We start from the raw sequence: 21,320 nt of genomic DNA, 5'->3' as shown, positions 1-21,320 counted from the left end.
AAAAAGAGGAAAACAACAGAATGGGAAAGACTAGAGATCTCTTCAAGAAAATCAGAGATACCAAGGGAACATTTCAAGCAAAGATGGGCTTGATAAAGGACAAAAATGGTATGGATCTAAGAGAAGCAGAAGATATTAAGAAGAGGTGGCAAGAATACACAGAAGAACTGTATAAAAAAGATCTTCACGAACCAGATAATCATGATGGTGTGATCATTCACCTAGAGCCAGACATCCTGGAATGTGAAGTCAAGTGGGCCCTAGAAAGCATCACTATGAACAAAGCTAGTGGAGGTGATGAAATTACAGTTGAGCTATTTCAAGTCCTGAAAGATGATGCTGTGAAAGTGCTGCACTCCATATGCCAGCAAATTTGGAAAACTCAGCAGTGGCCACAGCATTGGAAAAGGTCAGTTTTCATTCCAATCCCAAAGAAAGGCAATGCCAAAGAATGATCAAACTACCACATGATTGCACTCATCTCACATCATCTCACTCTCCTCACAAGTAATGCTCAAAATTCTCCAAGCCAGGCTTCAGCAATATGTGAACCATGAAATTCCAGATGTTCAAGCTGGTTTTAGAAAAGGCTGAGGAACCAGAGATCAAATTGCCAACATCCACTGGATCATGGAAAAAGCCAGAGAGTTCCAAAAAAACATCTATTTCTGCTTTATTGACTATGTGAAAGCCTTTGACTGTGTGGATCACAATAAACTGTGGAAAATTCTGAAAGAGATGCGAATACCAGATCACCTGACTGTCCTCTTGAGAAACCTATATACAGGTCAGGAATGAACAGTTAGAACTGGACATGGAACAACAGACTGGTTCCAAACAGAAAAAGGAGTATGTCAAGGCTGTATATTGTCACCCTGCTTATTTAACTTATATGCAGAGTACATCATGAGAAATGCTGTGCTGGAAGAAGCACGAGCTGGAATCAACATTGCCGGAAGAAATATCAATAACCTCAGATATGCAGATGACACCATTCTTATGGCAGAAAGTGAAGAGGAACTAAAAAGCCTCTTGAGGAAAGTGAAAGAGGAGAGTGAAAAAGTTGGCTTAAAGGTCAACATTCCGAAAACGAAGATCATGGCATCCGGTCCCATCTCTTCATGGGAAATACATGGGGAAAGAGTGGAAACAGTTTCAGACTTTGTTTTCTGGGGCTCCAAAATCACTGCAGATGGTGACTGCAGCCATGAAATTAAAAGACACTTACTCCTTGGAAGAAAAGTTATGACCAACCTAGATAGCATATTGTAAAGCAGAGACATTACTTTGCCAACAAAGGTCTGTCTAGTCAAGGCTATGGTTTTTCCTGTGGTCATATATGGATGTGAGAGATGGACTGTGAAGAAAGCTGAGCACTGAAGTACTGATGTTTTTGAATTGTGGTGTTGGAGAAGACTCTTGAGAATCCCTTGGACTACAAGGACATCCAACCAGTCCCTTCTAAAGGAGATCAGCTCTGGGATTTCTTTGGAAGGAATGATGCTGAAGCTGAAACTCCAGTACTTTGGCCACCTCATGCGAAGAGTTGACTCATTGGAAAAGACTCTGATGCTCGAAGGGATTGGGAGTAGGAGGAGAAGGGGATGACAGAGGATGAGATGGCTAGATGGCATCACCGACTCGATGTACGTGAGTTTGAGTGCACTCCGGGAGATGGTGATGGACAGGGAGGCCTGTTGTCCTGCGATTCATGGGGTCGCAAAGAGGTGGACACAACTGAGTGACTGAACTTAATTGAATGTTACTTATGTGATTGATGAGAACCTAGGAGAAACTATTCGGGCCTAAGTTAAAAATTTAAATTTAAGCTCCAGATGGAATTACTCTTAGTACTGATTAGGTAATATTTTATATGAAGCTACAAAATAATAATCAAATTGCTAATCATTTACAAATATAAGCAATATAGACATCCCTATATTTTCTATTTTTTTCACTATAATTTAAACAATTAATGTAGGTTGAGAAAAAATTTTTGACCACTGCCAAGCAAAATTTCTGCTTTAATCATTCAGTTGTACACTAAACCTTAAAGTTATTCCTCCAAAGCTAGTATTGTACTGAATTTTTAAATTAATCTCATATTGCTAACAATCACATTGGTTTGTATTTCACCGTGGACTTACTATATATTTAGATAATTGAAACAGTCAAGATAAAATAGAAACAGCAAGAAAAAATTAGAAAATTGTACTTTTATTATAAAATAGTCACAAAAAGAAAAAGTTATAAATGCAAATACATATTGAAAAAAGAATCAAAGTTCCCCTAACAACAAAAACTTCTCGGTACTTGGCTCCAGGATGTAACTTCCTCTTTTGTTATAAAGGTAGGAGTTTATATTTTTCCTTTTGATAAGAATAATTAACACAGGAAATTATTATATTGGCTTGTCTGTATAAATGGGTTAGACTTTTTCTCTTTCTGCAGTCTCTATAGCAAATTGCACATAATATGCATCATAGTGTAATTTAATCCATATTTGATAAATAGCTGTGAAAAGAAGTGAAAAGCATAGGGGAAAAGGAAAGATATAGCCATCTGAATGCAGAGTTCCAAACAATACCAAGGAAAGATAAGAAAGCCTTCCTCAGTGATCAATGCAAAGAAATAAAGGAAAACAATAGAATGAGAAAGACTAGAGATCTCTTCAAGAAAATTAGAGATACCAAGGGAACATTTCATGCAAAGATGTGCTCAATAAAGGACTGGAAATGGTATGGACCTAACAGAAGCAGAGATATTAAGAAGAGATGCCAAGAATACACAGAAGAACTCTATAAAAAAGATCTTCACGACCCAGATAATCATGATGGTGTGATCACTCACCTAGACCCAGACATGCTGTATTGTGAACTCAAGTGTGCCTTAGGAAGCATCATTATGAGCAAAGCTAGTGGAGGTGATGGAATTCCAGTTGAACTATTTCAAATCCTAAAAGATGATGTTATGAAAGTACTACACTCAATAGGCCAGCTAATTTTAAAAACTCAGCAGCAGCCACAGGACTGGAAAAGGTCAGTTTTCATTCCAATCCCAAAGAAAGACAATGCCAAAGAATCCTCAAACTACCACACAATTGCACTTATCTCATACACTAGCAAAGTAATGCTCAAAATTCTCCAAGTTAGGCTTCAGCAGTACGTGAACCGTGAACTACCAGATGTTCAAGCTGGTTTTAGAAAAGGCAGAGGAACCAGAGATCAAATTGCCAACATCTGCTGGATCATGGAAAAAGCAAGAGAGTTCCAGAAAAACATCCGTTTCTGCCTTATTGACTGTGCCAAAGCCTTTGACTGTGTGGATCACAATAAACTGTGGAAAATTCTGAAAGAGATGGGTATACCAGACCACCTGACCTGCTTCTTGAGAAACCTGTTTACAGGTCAGGAAGCAACAGTTAGAAATGGACATGGAACAATAGACTGGTTCCAAATAGGAAAAGGAGTAGGTCAAGGCTGTATATTGTTACCCTGCTTATTTAACTTATATGCAGAGTACAATATGAGAAATGCTGGGCTGGAAGAAGCACAAGCTGGAATCAAGATTTCTGGGAGAAATATCAATAACCTCAGATATGCAGATGGCACCATCTTTGTGGCAGAAAGTGAAGAGAAACTAAAGAGCCTCTTGATGAAAGTGAAAGTGGAGAGTGTAAATGTTGGCTTAAAGCTCAACATTCAGAAAACTAAGATCATGGCATCTGGTCCCATCCCTTCATAGCAAATAGATGGGGAAACAGTGGAAACAGTGGCTGATTTTATTTTTTGGACTCTAAAATCACTGCAGATGGTGATTGCAGCCATGAAATTAAAAGATGCCTACTCCTTGAAAGGAAAGTAATGACCAACCTAGACAGCATATTAAAAAGCAGAGACATTACATTGTCAACAAAGGTCCGTCTAGTCAAGGCTATGGTTTTTCCAGTGGATGTGAGAGTTGGACTATAAAGAAAGCTGACTGTCGGAGAATTGATGCTTTTGAACTGTGGTGTTGGAGAAGATTCTTGGGAGTCCCTTGGACTGCACGGAGATCCAGCCAGTCCATCCTGAAGATCAGTCTTGGGTGTTTATTGGAAGGACTGATATTGATGCTGAAACTCTAATACTTTGGCCACCTGATGCAAAGAGCTGACTCATTTGAAAAGACCCTGATGCTGGGAAAGATTGAGGGCAGGGGGAGAAGGGGACAACATTGGACGAGATGGCTGGATGGCATCACCAACTCAATGGACATGAGTTTTGATAAACTCTGGGAGTTGTTGATGGACAGGGAGGCCTGGCGTGCTCAGTTCATGAGGTTGCCAAGGGTTGGACACAACTGAGTGACTGAACTGAACTGATAGTAAAACGTATTCATTCTTTTCTTCATTTTGAAGAAAGGAGTTACTGGGTTGGTAGGTTACTTTAAGTGTATTTTCTGAATAATCAGTGTCTCACTTAGAATCCTGCTCTTTGCATCCAGTCTCAAAGGCTAATTAATGTTGATATGCTTTCAAAGACTTTGGTTTTGACACAAAATATAGGATATACCTGCTTTAGGCAACTTTGTATCCAACCCATTCCCTGACAGTAAGGGTTCCTTATGGGCCACAGGGGAAGGAGTTAATTCATTTTGAAAAACTCTGAAAAGTCTTCATATACTTTTAATGTGTTTTTAGTACATCTTTTTAAACAAATTATCTCTAAACTTAATTATTAAAAGCTTCTTTAGTATGTATTTATTTACAACCTGAGTGACCTCAGGGTTTATAGTGCATTCTAATCTCCCTAGTTAGCCCCTTCATGCTAGAATAAGAGTTAAAGCTCTAAGTAAGTGCACTGAGAAATATTCTTGAAGCACTCCTGTACAATATAAAATAAAAAGACAAGTTCTATTAAATTTCATTTAGACTCAATGCCTGATTTTCTTCATAATCACTAGGCATTATGGGTACATCCATTAGAAATAAAAACTATAATAGTCCTATATTCCAACATATTTTTGTATTTTACAAATATGTAACTTTTGCCTTTTATAGAAATAGATTTATTATTCTTTCTTTTAATACAGTGGTATCAAGGATGGTTTATACCTTCATTTTTGGATACATACAATTCACTGAGGATAATGATGATGGCTACAAAAGATAGATTAACAAACATCCTGGAATATCACCATTAAAGTGACAGCAAAAAGTGTCATAACCTCACTCACATCTGTTAGGGGATGGCTATTAGTAAAAAGGCAGAAAGTAACAAATGCTGGTGGAGAGGAGAGAAAAAGGAACTCTTGTACACTGAGAAGGCAAGCAGTAACAAATGCTGGTTTGGGAGTGGAGGAAAAGGAAACCTTGTAGACTGTTGGTGGGGATATAAGCCAATACAGACCCTATGAAATAGCATAGAGATTCCTTAATAAATTACGAACAGAACTACCATAAGATCCAGCAATCTCACTTCTGGCTACAGATACCAAAAGGAAATGAAACCATTATCTAAGAGTTATGTATAATCCCATTTTTACTGCAGCATTAATCACAATTACAGGGGTATGAAAACACCCTAAGTGTCTGTCAGTCTGTCAGTAGATGAATAGTTCAAGAGAATTTATACATGCACACACACTAAAATATGGTTCAATCTTAAAAAAAGAAGGAAATCCTGTCATTTGCAGCAACATGGGCGAACCTGGAAGGCATTATGATAAGTGGAATAAGTCAATATAGAAAGACAAATACTGCTTGGACTCACATAGAAGGAATTCCCCCACCAAAAAAAAAAAAAAAAGAGAGAGACAGCGTGAAAGAGTCTTAACTCATAGAAACAAGAGAGCTACCAGGTATTGGAGAGTGGCGGAAATAGGTAGAGGTTTGTAAAAGTTTACATATATTTAGTTATAAGATGAATAAGATCTGAAAGTCTAATGTGTAACATGGTAACTACAATTGGTGACACTGAACTGTATAACTGAAATTTGCTACAAGTAGAACTTAGAAGTTCTCACTGGAAAAAAAAAAATAAGGTAAATATGTAAGGTGGTAGTACATATGTCAATTAATCTGATGGAAGAATACTTTCACAAAGAATACATATATTAAATTATCTCATTGTATAATTTAAAATGTCTTATTTTTCCATCAATTTTACCTCAGTAAGTCTGAAGAAAATTAAAAACAAATGAAAAAGAAAGGAAACTAGATAAAAATACTAGAAGAACAACATACAGATTTAAGAATTAAAATACAGGGACTTCTCTGGCAGTCCAGTGGTTAAGACTTTGTGCTTCCAATGCAACAGGTGTGGATTTGATCCCTGGTTGGGAAGCTAATACCCCATAAAGTGTAAGGTGGGGCCTAAGAAATACATAAAGTACTATGGAATGATGGGACTACATGTATGTTAGTTCAATTAGGTAACTGAGTAGTGAATAATTGTGGGTTTTGCTTCACTTAAGGTCTTGGGTTTCAGAAATTTTAATTTATTAGCTAATTCTAAAGCATAATATATGTGAGAGTAGTTGGAACAGTTCTTATAACAGATACAAAGAGATTTCTATATTAATATTTGTTTTTAGGAAAGATTTGAAGGTCAAGACCTCAGCACATACATCTTTGTACTCTTCTATGGATACTTCATTTACATATTTAGCACTCTAACAAGGTACTATGCTTAAAATAGTTGGCATTTGTGGGAAGAACTCTAATATATTTACATACCTTTTCTATATTTTGTCTTAATTTGTTTTCTATAGTCACTTTTGAAATGCCTACCATAGTACAAATATTCTTGTTGAAGAAGAAAAAAATATCTACTAAAAGCATCTTTAGACAATTCGTCCCAATTGAATCCAACACAAAAATAAATACACAAAAACTCCAAATTAAAGCCATGCTGCTGCTGCTGCTAAGTCGCTTCAGTCGTGTCGAACTCTGTGCGACCCCATAGACTGCAGCCCACCAGGCTCCTCCATCCCTGGGATTCTCCAGGCAAGAACGCTGGAGTGAGTTGCCATTTCCTTCTCCAATGCATGAAAGTGAAAAGTGAAAGTGACGTCGCTCAGCTGTGTATGACTCTTCGAGACCCCATGGACTGCAGCCTACTAGGCTACTCCATCCATGTGATTTGCCAGGCAACAGTCCTGGAGTGGGTTGCCATTGGGGCTTCCCCGGTGGAGAGTACTGGAGTGGGGTGCCATTGCCTTCTCTGCAAATAAAGCCATAGTCATTGCTTAAACTGCAGTAAAATCATCAGTATTTTCACAAAACAAACTAAAGTATAATAGTAAACTGCTTTCTTTTATTTTTTCTTCAGTAAAATCGTCAGTGTTCTCATAATGGAAAATGTGACTATAATCACACTGAGGAAATAATGAAGAATCATAAAAATAAATTATCTCTCCTATTTAACATTTTGTTGCTAGTAATCAAATGTCACAGAGATTATTTCATACTGCAGCCTAAAGTAATTCTGAATCTCCAGGAGCATGCATTTATTTTTGCCCAATAGCAAGTCATTTGAATGACTGCACATCAAATTTTGTCCACATGAGACAATTGCTACTGTCAGTTTGATTGTTTTCTTGCATGTGGTATCAGTGAACACTGTTGAAATTCTGAAGCCAGAGACTAAATGTCCCCCTGCTGCCAAAATTTATATGTTGAAACCTAATATCCAATGTGAGGTTATATGAAGGTGGGGACTTTGATAGGTGATTAGGTCACGAAGGTAAGCTCTCATGAATATGACTGTGTCCTTATATAGGAGGCTCCTGAGAGAACTCTGCCCCCATCTGCTATACGTGGACACAGTAAAAAGATGACCATCTATGAACCAGAAAGTGGGTTGTCAGCAGACACAAAATCTGCTGCCACCATGACCTCTGACATAGCCTCCAGAACTGTGAGAAATATATTTGTTGTTATAAACCACTCAGTCTATGCTATACATATATATATATACCATTACAGCAGCCTGAAGGCACTGATACACCAGGTAGTCCTCTGCATAGTGCTCTACACCTCATGGTATGCCCTTGTTAATGTCTGCAAAGATTTCCTCCTGCTGGCATGTTTCAGTTGATGTGTCTTGATGCAGATTTAATTTTTCCTCTCCTATTATAATTCATGCAACACCTAACAATGTTAACACAAGCCTTAGGCATTTTGGAAAATCCAAGATGAGTAATAGTCGCTGCATTCAAGGAACTTAAATGACTGTGAGCATGTATTGAATGTATGTGTGTGTGTGTGTGTGTGTTTAATGGAGAAGGACAAGAAGGTGTGCAAGGCAGAAATAAAAGCAGTGAAAAAAATTTTTTTTCTTGCTTTTTAAAAATTATAATATAAAATGTGAAGGATTTTTCTGCATGGTTATTTTCTAAGTCCTTTTTATACTGTTACCATCCATTTCTAAAAATATCACCTTGTTGTTATATTCAGTATATTCCCTTCTTTCATTATCCTATGGTGTCACTTAGTATTTAGGTTTCATTATTACGAGTGGAAGGTACAAGAAGAAATTTGGAAAGGTATAAGTCCCTGGTTGTAGAAAAGTTTGCTCAAGGAAAATATCTTATACAGCAGTCTGACAGCAGGGTATCATTTTTAAAGAATAAATTGTTGACTAGTTTAAAAACTTGTATCTTCAGCTAAGTAGCTTGTCCAAACATAAGGGGCAATGAGCTGAGAGAAATAATAATAACCTATGAGAAAAAGGAAAGCTACATTTTCTTAAAGCTAGTGTGAATATTATGTATTTAATATTATTAAAATAAAGAAAGTATTAATTTAAAATATATCAGCACAAAATAGGGTATGCATGTGTGTGTACATGAATATATATTTAAAGCATACATATTTAAAATAAAAAGATGTCCCAGGGAAGAGTGCTGTTAGAACATACTACCAATATATCTGAGAATTAAATTTTACATTGTAAACAGATACAGCACACTCAAATTATTTTTAAGTTGCTGAATTGCAAAAATGATATGCTTTGTACTTCAATTTTGTAAAACTTTCCATAATTCATTTTTAGAGGATTATTTTAGCTGTTGAACATGTTCTGACTATATGGACTATATTTTTTATGGAGTAGAATATCACAAACGATTTTAAATTTTAGAGCCTAAATATTAAAAGAAAACTGGAAACAGAAGCATCATGTAATTCCAATGCTTAATTCAATTCCATAAAGTAAATAAAATAGGATGGATTTTTCCTTTATTTGTTAAATATTTTAAAAACTGAGATATCGTGTTTATTAACCTAATCAGAACTTATAAACTTCAATATATAGACTGAATTCATCCTCTTAAAAAATACTTTCAAATGTGATATTACATGGGTCTCTGTTTAATGAACATAGTGTCCATGTTTTACTATGTTCCTGACTTTCAGCTATCTAAATTTTTAGGTAAATTTATTAGTTTTAATGCCAAAAGTTAAATCTCTAGCACATGGATCACACTTAACAAAAATGCAAAACAGAATACATAGACAAGTAAATACATTGCTAAATAAAATGTTTAAATGGGGACTATTTTACCCGTTAGAAGAACATTATTTCAAATAAATTATTTTAAATTAATTAAAAAAATAATTGACAATTTATCATGCCATATGCAATACTTTGAGTTTGAACAAGCTTCAGGAAATGGTGAAAGATAGGGAAGCCTGGTGTGCTGCAGTCCGTGGGGTTGCAAAGAGTCAGACATGACTGAATGACTGAACAATAAAAATGCAACACTATTTTGAAACTTGGGCAAGATAGACCCCTTCCTTGACCCTTTCCTCTGACTATTCTGTAGCCCACCTCTTGCCCAGGGTTGTGTCCGCCCACACCCCCTAGGAGATCATCGACTAACTTCCAGCTGCAACATGGTAAGAACAGAAAATAATAGGAATTAGGACTAAATCTTCTTCTTTGAAATAATAATTTTGTCTGGTGAATTGCTTTAAAAAAACCTGAAATGCATTTATATGTGTTTTTATTTTATTTTTCTAATTTTTTTGTTTTATTTTGTAAAAGTATCAGTCCAAAACAAATTTAAAATAAAAGCAAATCTTTTATTTTACAGTTTGTTTAAAAAGTACTGTTCTACAACTCCCTGAAAACTAGTACTCCTGGAATTTCCTGCTTCCTGGACCCTCATAAGCCTCTTTCCAGGTCCACATTCTCAGGGTCAGAACAAATGACTATATGTGCACTCTTAGACCCAGTGGGCACCATTTGCAGGGAGGTGTGGGCAGTTAGAATGTATAGTCTGGGAAGTCTATATGCATCATGAAGGACAGAGCTGAGTTTGGGAATAGAGGGTGACCAGGTGCAGGCACCCCACTCCAGTACTCTTGCCTGGAAAATCCCATAGACAGAGGAGCCTGGTGGGCTGCAGTCTATGGGGTCGCACAGAGTCGGAAATGACTGAGCGACTTCACTTTCACTTTTCACTTTCATGCACTGGAGAAGGAAATGGCAACCCACTCCAGTGTTCTTGCCTGGAGGATCCCAGGGACGGGGGAGCCTGGTGGGCTGCCGTCTCTGGGGTCGGACAGAGTCGGACCCGACTGAAGTGACTTAGCAGCAGGTGCAGGCAGGGGCTGGGACCACTTCCTCATGCTTTGATGCTCCAAAAAGAAAATGTACAACTGTGCTCATTTCAAAACTAGCAACATTATGCTCAAAATCCTTCAAGCTAGGCTTCAGAAGCACATGAACCTAGAACTTCCAGATGTACAAGCTGGGTTTCAAAGAGGCAGAGGAAACAGAATTCAAGTTGTCAGCATTTGTTGGATCATGGAGAAAGCAAGGGAGCTCCAGAAAAGCATCTACTTCTGCTTCATTGCCTACACTAAGTCTTTGACTTGTGGATCACAAGAAACTGGAAAATTCTTAAAGAGATGGGAATACCAGACCAACTTACCTGCCTCCTGAGAAACCTGTGGGGTCAAGAAGCAAAAGTTAGAACTGGACATGGAATGACAGGTTGGTTTAAAATTGGGAAAGAAGTATGACAAGGCTGTTTATTGTCACCCTGCTTATTTAACTTGTATGCAGAGTCTGTTCTGTTCTGTTCAGTCGCTCAGTCGTGTCCGACTCTTTGCGACCCCATGAATCGCAGCACACCAGGCCTCCCTGTCCATCACCAACTCCCAGAGTTCACTCAGACTCATGTCCATCGGTCAGTGATGCCATCCAGCCATCTCATCCTCTGTTGTCCCCTTCTCCTCCTTCCCCCAATCCCTCCCAGCATCAGAGTCTTTTCCAATGAGTCAACTCTTCACATGAGGTGGCCAAAGTACTGGAGTTTTAGCTTTAGCATCATTCCTTCCAAAGAAATCCCAGGGCTGATCTCCTTCAGAATTGACTGGTTGGATCTCCTTGCAGTTGAAGGGACTCTCAGGAGTCTTCTCCAACACCACAGTTCAAAAGCATCAATTCTTTGGCGCTCAGCCTTCTTCACAGTCCAACTCTCACATCCATACATGACCACAGGAAAAACCATAGCCTTGACTAGACGGTACATCATGGGAAATGCCAGGCTGGAATCAAGATTGCTGGGAGAAACAGCAACAACCTCAGATATGCAGATGATACCACTCTAATGGCAGAATGTGAAGAGGAACTAAAGAGCCTCTTGATGAGGGTGAAAGAGTGAAAATGCTGACTTGCAACTCCGCATTAAACAAACTAAAATTATAGTATCCAGTCTCATCACTTCATGGCAAATAGAAGGGGAAAAAGTAGAAGTAGTGACAGATTTTATTTCCTTGGGCTCCAAAATCACTATGGACAGTGACTGCAACCATGAAATTAAAAGACATTTGCTCCTTGGAAAAAAACCTATGATAAACCTAGACAGCATATTAAAAAGCAGAGACATCACTTTTAAGATAAAGATCCATACAGTGAAAGTGACAGTTTTTCCAACAGTCATGTATGGTTGTGAGAGTTGGGCCATAAAGAAGACAGGGTGCTGAAAAATCGATGCTTTTGAATGGTGGTTCTGGAGAAGACTACAGTCCTTTGGACTGCAGGGAGATCAATCAGTCAATCCTTAAGGAAATGAACAATGAATATTTATTGGAAGGACTGATGCTGAAGTTGAAGCTTCAGTACTTTGGCCAACTGATACAAAGAGCCCATTCATTGGAAAAGACTCTGATGCTGGAAAAGATTAAAGGCAAGAGGAGAAGAGGGCAGCAAAGGATGATATGGTTAGACAGCATCACTGACTCAATGGACATAAATCTGAGTAAACTTCAGGAGATAATGGAGGTCAGAGGAGCCTGGCATGCTGCAATCCAGGATGATGCCAACAGTCGGATACAACTTAGCAACTGAACAACAACAGCAGCAGTTTGAGTGGATACAATTCTATTAGGTTCTCTTATCATAGAGTCTTGGAGTTCAAAGGAATTTTTATCTAATTTCAATTTTGTAAAATCTCTGTTAGCTAGTCAAATGACTTTTATCTGAACACCTTTAGGAGGTAGCTGGGGCCTCTCAGGTGGCTCAGCAGTAAAGAATCCACCTGTCAACGGAGGAGATGCAAATTTGGTCCCTGAGTCAGGAAGATCCCCTGGAGGATGAAATGGCAACTCACTCAAATATTATCTCCTGGAGAATTCCATGGACAGAGGATCCTGGCAGGATATAGTCCATGGGGTTACAAAGAGTCAGTGCTCACTACTGAACACACATGTACACAGGAGGTAGGTGCCACCTAAGTTCTGTTGCAGTCATCTTTACCCAAGGAAAAAAGAGTTATATTTTCAGAAATATGTAATTTTGCTCTGAGGAAGAAAAACATGTTTAAGAAACATATCTGTGGTTACAGACAAATATAAAAATAATCACATAGACTTTTCAAAATTAAGAAAATTTCTCAGAGTGAAAGAATTACAAGTGAGGAAGTAGAACTCCTTTGTAAACTAGGGACAATATGATGACAGGAACATGAGAAGAGGGAAATGTAACTTTTTCTTCATTCATTCTGCCAGTAGCAGATACTCAGTCTGTAAGATATAACTAACTCCACTTGAATTCACAGGGGTTATAAGACTTCTCATCAACATATTTGTTCTTTATCTGGTATTATGTTGTCTAGCTAACTTTTGGACCACTCTAAAAATCAATTATGAACCTATTTTTAAAATTATACTTCTGATCTGCTATTTGGTCTGATTCATACAACACAGGGTTTTAAAAATATATTCACATTATCTTCCAAAATAAAAGGAAATAGAGACAGCATCTACCCTTTATAAGAATTAAAAAACCCAGCAAATCCACTAACAAAATACTTAGAAGATTTTCTTTGAAGCAACTAAGATCAAAATCAAATGAGCACGGGCTCAAAATTCTCAAAAAAAGAAGGAATGCAGAAAATGATGGACTGTGACATGTTTACAAAGAAGTTCTTTCAATTAAGAGTTCTTTTTCTTTTAGAAAATGTATGGCTTATTTAAAATATTAAGGGTTTTCCTGTTAGTACCTAAAATTATAGTAAAGATCATTGCCCTTTATTGTTTTGAGCTTTGCAAAGCTGATGCTCCAATACTTTGGCCACTTGATGTGAACAGTTGACTTATTAGAAAAGACCCTGATGCTGGGAAAGACTGAAGGCAGAAGGAGGAGGGAAGCTGAGAATGAGATGGTTGGATAGCATCACTGATTCAATGGACATGAACTTGGGCAAACTCCGGGAGACGGTTGAGGGACAGGCAGGCTTGGCGTGCTGCAGCCCATGGGGTCACAAAGAATCAAGACACAACTTAGTGACCAAACAATAAGTTCCTAACATTTCCCTTTACTTAATATAAGTTCATCCTTTTTTCTTTTTTCTTCACATTAAGAACCTTTTTAGTATATTAGCTCAACTCTGAGAGCTATTCACTGCTCTACTACTACTACTACTTCATGTCAAACCGCTGATTAACTCTCACAGATACTGATGATGACCAGGTATGATTACGCCTCCAATAAACTGCAACACCCACCAGTTCTTAGTATTAGTAGTACTGTCTCTGGGATCAATTTCATAACTTTTTCTTTTAACACTTTATTCTATAACTCTGTGAGGGTAGAATTATTTTCCAAAATAAGACCAATCAGCCTGTCTGTAGTTTCACCCTAGGCCCCTTTCTGGCAATGGATTCTAAGTAACTATGTGTGGATCAAGTATATTAAGCCTTATTTAAAAGGGCTAATAAATATACTATATGCAGATTGATGACAATATATAATATACTATGCTCCTTCTGTTGGAGGTATTGAGAAGAATCAGTGGGGAAAAAAAAAGGTAAAATTTGACAAGTAACTGACAGGCTAAGTCAAGAAAGAAACATTGAGAACTTACACTTGGAGCACTGTCCTTGGGTCTCCAACTTCACCCCCATCACCAATTGTCAAGGTATCATAGCCAATTTCCAGGTCGAATTCTTCAAAATTTATCTGGATAACCTACCAATGAACAGAAACAAGTATCTCAAGTGTATCTCATTATATATTAAAAGCAAACAAGAGAACAAAGGCAGAAAAACATTAAAATGCCCTGCAGACATATTATATATCTACATGTCCATAGCTATCTATATAAGAATTTCATACTATGACAGGAAATCATATGAGAATATTTATAATGTTCAATCATTATAATTATAATTTTTACTTATAGTATCATGTCTTCTGTAATAATTTTTGAATGATATAACATAGTTTCTGTTTATAGAACATTCTTATCTGAGGAATTTGAATGTAAATCTAACTTGAGAAGGTTTTATAAAAAGCACATGTAGGTGGAGAGTGGTCTACTATAAATAAAAATAAGCTAGCATGGAAAAGCACAGAGTATAAAATTGCCACTAGATAGTAAAGCTTAAAAAATGTTAGAACTAAATTTGAACCTAGATCACTAAATTTAAAGGCATCAGGATTATTTTTGTGTATTCTTTGGTAATAGAATCCTTAATTTATATTATATCTTTCCAGCAAAACTGGCAGCACAGTTCTTTGGGAGACATATTATATCATGATAAGCAATTTATTAAAGCTCTTATCAAAATAGAATCATGTTCTTTTTTATTGTTTATATATTTATGTAAAAGTTCATATTTAATTAAATTGAAATTCTTAAATTCAGAACCCAATTTAACATTTTAGGGAATAATTTAATTAAGAATCTGTACAGAAGAAATTACAAAAATATTGTTCTATAAATAACTATGCTTAGAGCAAAAAGTAATTTATAATAGTTTCAGAAGAGCTGAGGCTACAACAGTGCTAGAGAAAAATGAAAAAGGCCTTAATTTTTAAAAATTATTTAAAATATGAGATTCCATATCCTATTTTTACCTTTTTAACAAAAAACAACATTTTTTTATTATGTCTATTTCTTGATTTTTTAAATTATTTTTATTAGCATTAATTAAAACATTTGTTTTGGTAATATTTAATACAGAATATATAAAAACACAATTTTAAATGGCTATGATTTAAAAGAAAAGGTTTACCTATTCTACATTGAGTTAAATATAAGTACTCTCAATTAATAATTTCCTATTAATAGAGATTAAGTTGTTCCCATTGCTTTTGCTATAATAAGCAACATGGTTATTTCTGGCTCAAATGTACAAGTATATCTCTACATTAAGTGTGTACTTTTGAGTAAAAATTGTGAGTAATAACAGTCAAAATTAAATTTCAAAATATCATGCCATATGGTTTGAAAACTATCCTATCACTTTAAATGTCCACAACTTGTGTACACTCTATTTCATTAGTTCTACAAATCTAGAGAGTATAAAAAGTGAAGGGTTTTTTTTTGCATTTTCTTCATTAGTAATCAAATTATCTTTTTATGTTTGCCATTTATGTTTCTTTTCAGGTTTTCTGAACCATCAGTACTGTCTTTTTCTGAAAAGTTTTCCATCATACAAAACCAAAACCTGTTACCGTTAAGCAATAACTCCCCGTTTTCCCTTTTCCCCCTTATCCTGGGAACTTCCAATATGCTTTCTAACCCCACAAATTTGCATATTCCAGATATTTTATGTAAGTGGAATAACACAATATTTGCCCTTTTGTGTCTGATTTACTTCACTAAGCAAAGTATTCAAGGTTCATCTGCATTGTAGAGTGTGTATCAGAACTTCATTCCTTTTATTGTTGAATAACAGTCCATTTGTTTGTTGTTTAGTCATTCACTTGTGTCTGACTCTTTGTGAACCCATATACTGCAGCATGCCAGGCTTCTCTGTCTTTCACCATCTCCTGGAACTTGCTCAAACTCATGTCCACTGAGTCAGTGATGTCATCCAACCATCTTGTCCCTGTCATCCCCTTCTCCTCCTGCCTCCAATCTTTCCCAGCATCAGTATCTTTTCTAATGAGTCAGATCTTCACATCAGGTGGCCAAAGTGTTGGAGCTTCAGCTTCATCATCAGTCCTTCCAATGAATATTTCAGATTGATTTCCTTTAGGATTGAATGGTTCATACTTCCTGCAGTCCAAGGGACTCGCGTGTGAAAGTGAAAGTCGCTCAGTCATGTCCGACTCTTTGCAACCCCATGGACTATACAGTCCTGGAATTCTCCAGGCCAGAAAACTGGAGTGGGTAGCCTTTCCCTTCTCCAGGGGATCTTCCCAACCCACAGATCGAACTCAGGTCTCCCACATTGCAGGCAGATTCTTTACCAGCTGAGCCACAAGGGAAGCCCAATACTACAGTTTGAAAACATCAGTTCTTCAGTGCTCAACCTTCTTTATGGCCCAACTCTCACATCTATACATGACTACTGGAAAAATCATTGCTTTGACTATACAGACCTTTGCCAGCAAAGTAACATCTCTTCTTTTCAATATGCTCTCTAGGTTTGTCATAACTTTTCATCCAAGGAAAAGTGTCTTTTAATTTCATGGCTGCAGTCACCATCAGCAATTATTTTGAAACCCAAGAAAATAAAGACTGTCACTGTCACAGGAAATAAAGTCCATTGTACATTTATACCTAATTTGGTTTAACCATTATTCAGTTGATGGACACTTGGCATGCTTCCATCTTTAACCTATGAAAAGTATTGTTATTATGTAGATTGGTGTGAAAGTACCTATTTGAATCTCTGTTTTCAATTATTGTATATATGCCTAGGGGTGAAATTACTGGGTCATAAATTTAACATTTTGAAGAACTACCAAGCTGTTTTCCAGAACTTTTGAACATTCAAAATTTCTACCAGGAATTCACGAGGGTTCCAACTTCTCTATATACCTCACTGCTTTTTGTTTTGTTTTTATTATATCCATTCTAGTAGGTATAAAGTTGTAGCTTACTGTGGATTTAATTTCATCACTCTAATTAATGATGTTGAACATCTTTTCATGTACTTATTAGCCATCTGCATATGTTTTTGGTAACTGTCTATTTGAGTCCTTTATTCTATTGTTTTACCTCTTTTAAAATTAAGTCATTTGTTATATTGTTGCTGAATTATAAGAGCTCTTTACATATTCTAGATATTAATTGCTTATTAATTGCCTATATCAGCTATATTGTTTGCAAATATTTTCTCCCATTGTGTGAATTATCTTTCCATTCTTATTATAGTGTGCTTTGATGCCTCAAAAATTTTAATGTAATGAAGTCCACTTTTATTTATTTTTTGTTGCTGTTGCTTGTGTTTTTGTGTCATATTTAAGAAGCCATTGCAAAATCCCATATCATGTTATTTTTTTCTTTTTTCTTCTATGAATTTTACACTTTAGGCACTTAAATTTAGGTTTTTGATCCATTCTGATTTAACTGTTGTATACAGTACAAGTAAGAATCAAATTTCATTCTTTCTGCATGTGGCTATCCAACATTACAAGCACCATTTATTGAATCTCCTGCATTGCAGGTTAACGCTTTACCATCTGAGCCACCAGGGAAGCCCAACTACAAGTAAACCTCACCTTATTGCACTTTGCTTTATTGTGATTGGCAGATATTGTATATTTTACCAACTGAAGTTCTGTGGCAAAACTGTGTTAAGCAAGCCTATCATTATCATTTCCTTTAAAACAGTATTTGTATACTTTATGTCTTTGTGTCATGTTTTGGTATTTATCACAATATTTCAAATGTTTTTATTACTATTACATTTCTTATGGTTATCTGTGCTAGTGACTTTTGATGTTACTTTGTAATGGTTTTGGGTAGCTACAAACCATACTCACTTAAAACTGTAAACTTAAATGATAAATGTCAAATGTATTCTGATTGCTCAACTGACAGGCTCTTCCCCATCTTTATCTTTCTCTTTGAGCCTCCCTACTCCCTGAGAGACAATAACACTGAAATTAGGCCAACTAGTAACACTACAATGGTTTTAAGTGCCCAAGTATGAAGAGGAGTCCCACATACCTCATTTTAAATCAAAAACTAGAAATGATTAAGGTTAGGTTAGTGAGAAATGAATGTCTACAATCAAGACAGGCTGAAAGTTAGGCCTCTTGCATTAATTGCAAGTTGTAAATGTAAAGAAGCTGTTCTTAAAAAAAATTAAAAATGCTAGTCTAATGTACACATGGATGATAAGAAAGTGAAACAGCTTTATTACTGATATGGAGCAACTTTTAGTGGCCTGAATAGAAGCTGAAACCAGTCACAACATTCTCAAAACCAAAGCCTAATTCAGAATAAGGCCTAAACTCTCATCAAATCTCATGAAGGTTCAGAGAAGTGAGTAAGCTGCAGAGAAAAGTTTGAAGCTAGCAGAGGTTGGTTCATAAGGTTTAAGGAAAAAGAGCCATCTCCATAATATAGAAGTACAAGGTAAACAACAGAAGTCGCAGCAAATTATCCAGAAGATCTTGCTAAGACAATTAATGAAGGTGGTTACAGTAAACAATAGATTTTCAGTGTAGACAAAACAGTTGCCTTTGTTGGAAGAGGAGTGAAGTGAAAGTTGCTCAATCGTGTCTGACTTTTTGTGACCCCTATGGGTTATATACAGTCCGTGGAATTCTCCAGGCCAGAATACTGGAGTGGGTAGCCTTTCCCTTCTCTAGGGGATCTTCCCAACCCAGGGATTGAATCCAAGTCTCCTGCGTTGCACGTGGATTCTTTACCAGCTGAGCCACAAGGGAAGCCTGTGTTAGAAGAAGACACTATTTAGGATTTTCATAGCTAGAGAGGAGAAGTCAATGCCTGGCTTCAACGTGCAAACTGACTCGCTCATTAAGGGTATGGTGTTTAGTTGCTCAGTCATGTTCGACTCTTTGTGACCCCATGGACTATAGCCTGCCAGGCTCCTCTTCCAGAGGATTCTCCAGGAAAGAATACTGGAGTGGATTGCCATTTCCTTCTTGATGTTAAGGGTATAGGTAGCTGATTTGAAGCCAATACTGATTTACTGTTCTGAAAATCCTAGAATTCTTAAGAATTATGCTAAATCTATTTTGTCTGTGTTCTATAAATGGAACAGTAAAGCCTGGAAATAGCACACCCATTTACAATACAGTTTACTGAATATTGTCAGTCCACTGTTAAGACTTACTGCTCAGGAAAGAAAAAGATATATTTTAAAATACTATTGTTAATTGACAGTGCAGCTGGTCACTCAAGAGCTCTGATGAAACTGTAAAACAAGATTAATATTGTCATGTCTGCTAAAACAACAGCCATTCTGCAGCCCATGTATCAAGGAGTAATTTTGATTTTCAAGTCTTATTATTTAAGAAAAACATTTTATAAGGCTATATCTGACATAGATGGTGATTCCTCTGAATAGATCTGGGTAAAGTAAATTAAAACCTTTCTGTAAAGGATTCACCATTCTAGATGTCTTTAAGAACATTTGTGATTCATGGGAAGAGCAAAATATCAACATTAAGTTTGGAAGAAGTTGATTACAAACTTCAGTGGAGGATGTCACTGCAGATGCGATAAAAACACCAAGAGAACTATAACTAGAAATTGAACCTGAAGCTGGAACTGAAACGCTACAATTTCATGGTAAAACTTTATGATGAGGAGTTGCTTCTTATGGATGAGCAAAGAACATGATAAAATCCCTTCTTGGTGAAGATAATCTGAAAATTGTTAAATGAAAACAAAGAATTTAGAGTATAAAAACTTATTTGATAAAGCAGTAGTAGTATTTGAGAATTAAGTCAATTTTGAAAAGTACTGTGGATAAAATGCTATCAAACACATTGCCTGCTACAGAGAAATCACTGGTGAAACGAAGAGTCAATCAATGTGGCAAACTTCAATAGTGTGGTATTTTAAGAAATTGCTAATAGTAGTCTCTAATGATCTTTTGTATTTCTGTGTTGTCTGTTGTGACCTTTCCATTTTCATTTCTAATTTTATTTATTTGATTTTTCTCCTTTTATTTTTTGCTGAGTATGGCTAATGGTTTGTCAATTTTATTTATCCTCTCAAAGAACCAGCTTTTGGCTTTGTTGATTTTTGCTATGGTCTCTTTTGTTTCTTTTGCATTTATTTCTGCTCTAATTTTTAAGATTTCTTTCCTTCCACTAACCCTGGGTTTCTTCATTTCTTCCTTTTCTAGTTGCTTTAAGTGTAGAGTTAGGTTATTTGATTTTTTTCTTGTTTCTTGAGGTATGTCTGTATTGCTATGAGCTTTCCTCTTAGCACAGCTTTTACAGTTTCCCACAGGTTTTGGGTTATTGTGTTTTCATTTTCATTCGTTTCTATGAACATTTTTATTTCTTTTTTGAATTCTTCTGTGATTTGTTGGTTATTCATCAGCGTGTTGTTCAGCCCATATGTTGGAATTTTTAATAGTTTTTCTCCTGTACGGCAGAAAGCGAAGAAGAACTAAAGAGCCTCTTTACGAAAGTAAAAGAGGAGAGTGAAAAAGTTGGCTTAAAGCTCAACATTCAGAAAACTAAGATCATGGCATGTGGTCCCAGCACGTCATGGCAGATAGATGGGGAAACACTGGAAACAGTGGCTGACTTTATTTTTTTGGGCTCCAAAACCACTGCAGATGGTGATTGCAGCCATGAAATTAAAAGATGCCTACTCCTTGGAAGGAAAGCTATGACCAACCTAGATAACATATTCAAAAGCAGAGACATTACTTTGTCAACAAAGGTCCATCTAGTCAAGGCTATGGTTTTTCCAGTGGTCACGTATGGAAGTGAGAGTTGGACTATAAGGAAAGCTGAGTGCCAAAGAATTGATGCTTTTGAACTGTGGTGCTGGAGAAGACTCTTGAGAGTCCCTTCAACTGCAAGGAGATCCAACCAGTTCATTCTAAAGGAAATCAGTCCTGAATATTAATTGGAACGACTGATGCTGAAGCT

General features: G+C 36.5%; 1 protein-coding gene across 1 annotated transcript in view; it reads right to left on the bottom strand.

The window, feature by feature from the left end:
• Nucleotides 1-21,320, bottom strand: part of CSMD3 (CUB and Sushi multiple domains 3) — a 1,391,498-nt gene that overhangs the window by 619,584 nt on the left and 750,594 nt on the right. The window contains exon 12 of the mRNA XM_052651435.1: nt 14,362-14,465. Within this exon, the coding sequence (XP_052507395.1) occupies nt 14,362-14,465 (104 nt within the window). The remainder of the gene's footprint in view (nt 1-14,361; nt 14,466-21,320) is intronic.

The sequence above is a fragment of the Budorcas taxicolor genome, chromosome 14 (genome assembly GCF_023091745.1).
Source record: "Budorcas taxicolor isolate Tak-1 chromosome 14, Takin1.1, whole genome shotgun sequence".
Taxonomy (NCBI): domain Eukaryota; kingdom Metazoa; phylum Chordata; class Mammalia; order Artiodactyla; family Bovidae; genus Budorcas; species Budorcas taxicolor.
Note: the sequence above shows the minus strand (reverse complement) of the source record. Positions and strands in the feature narration are given on the sequence as shown.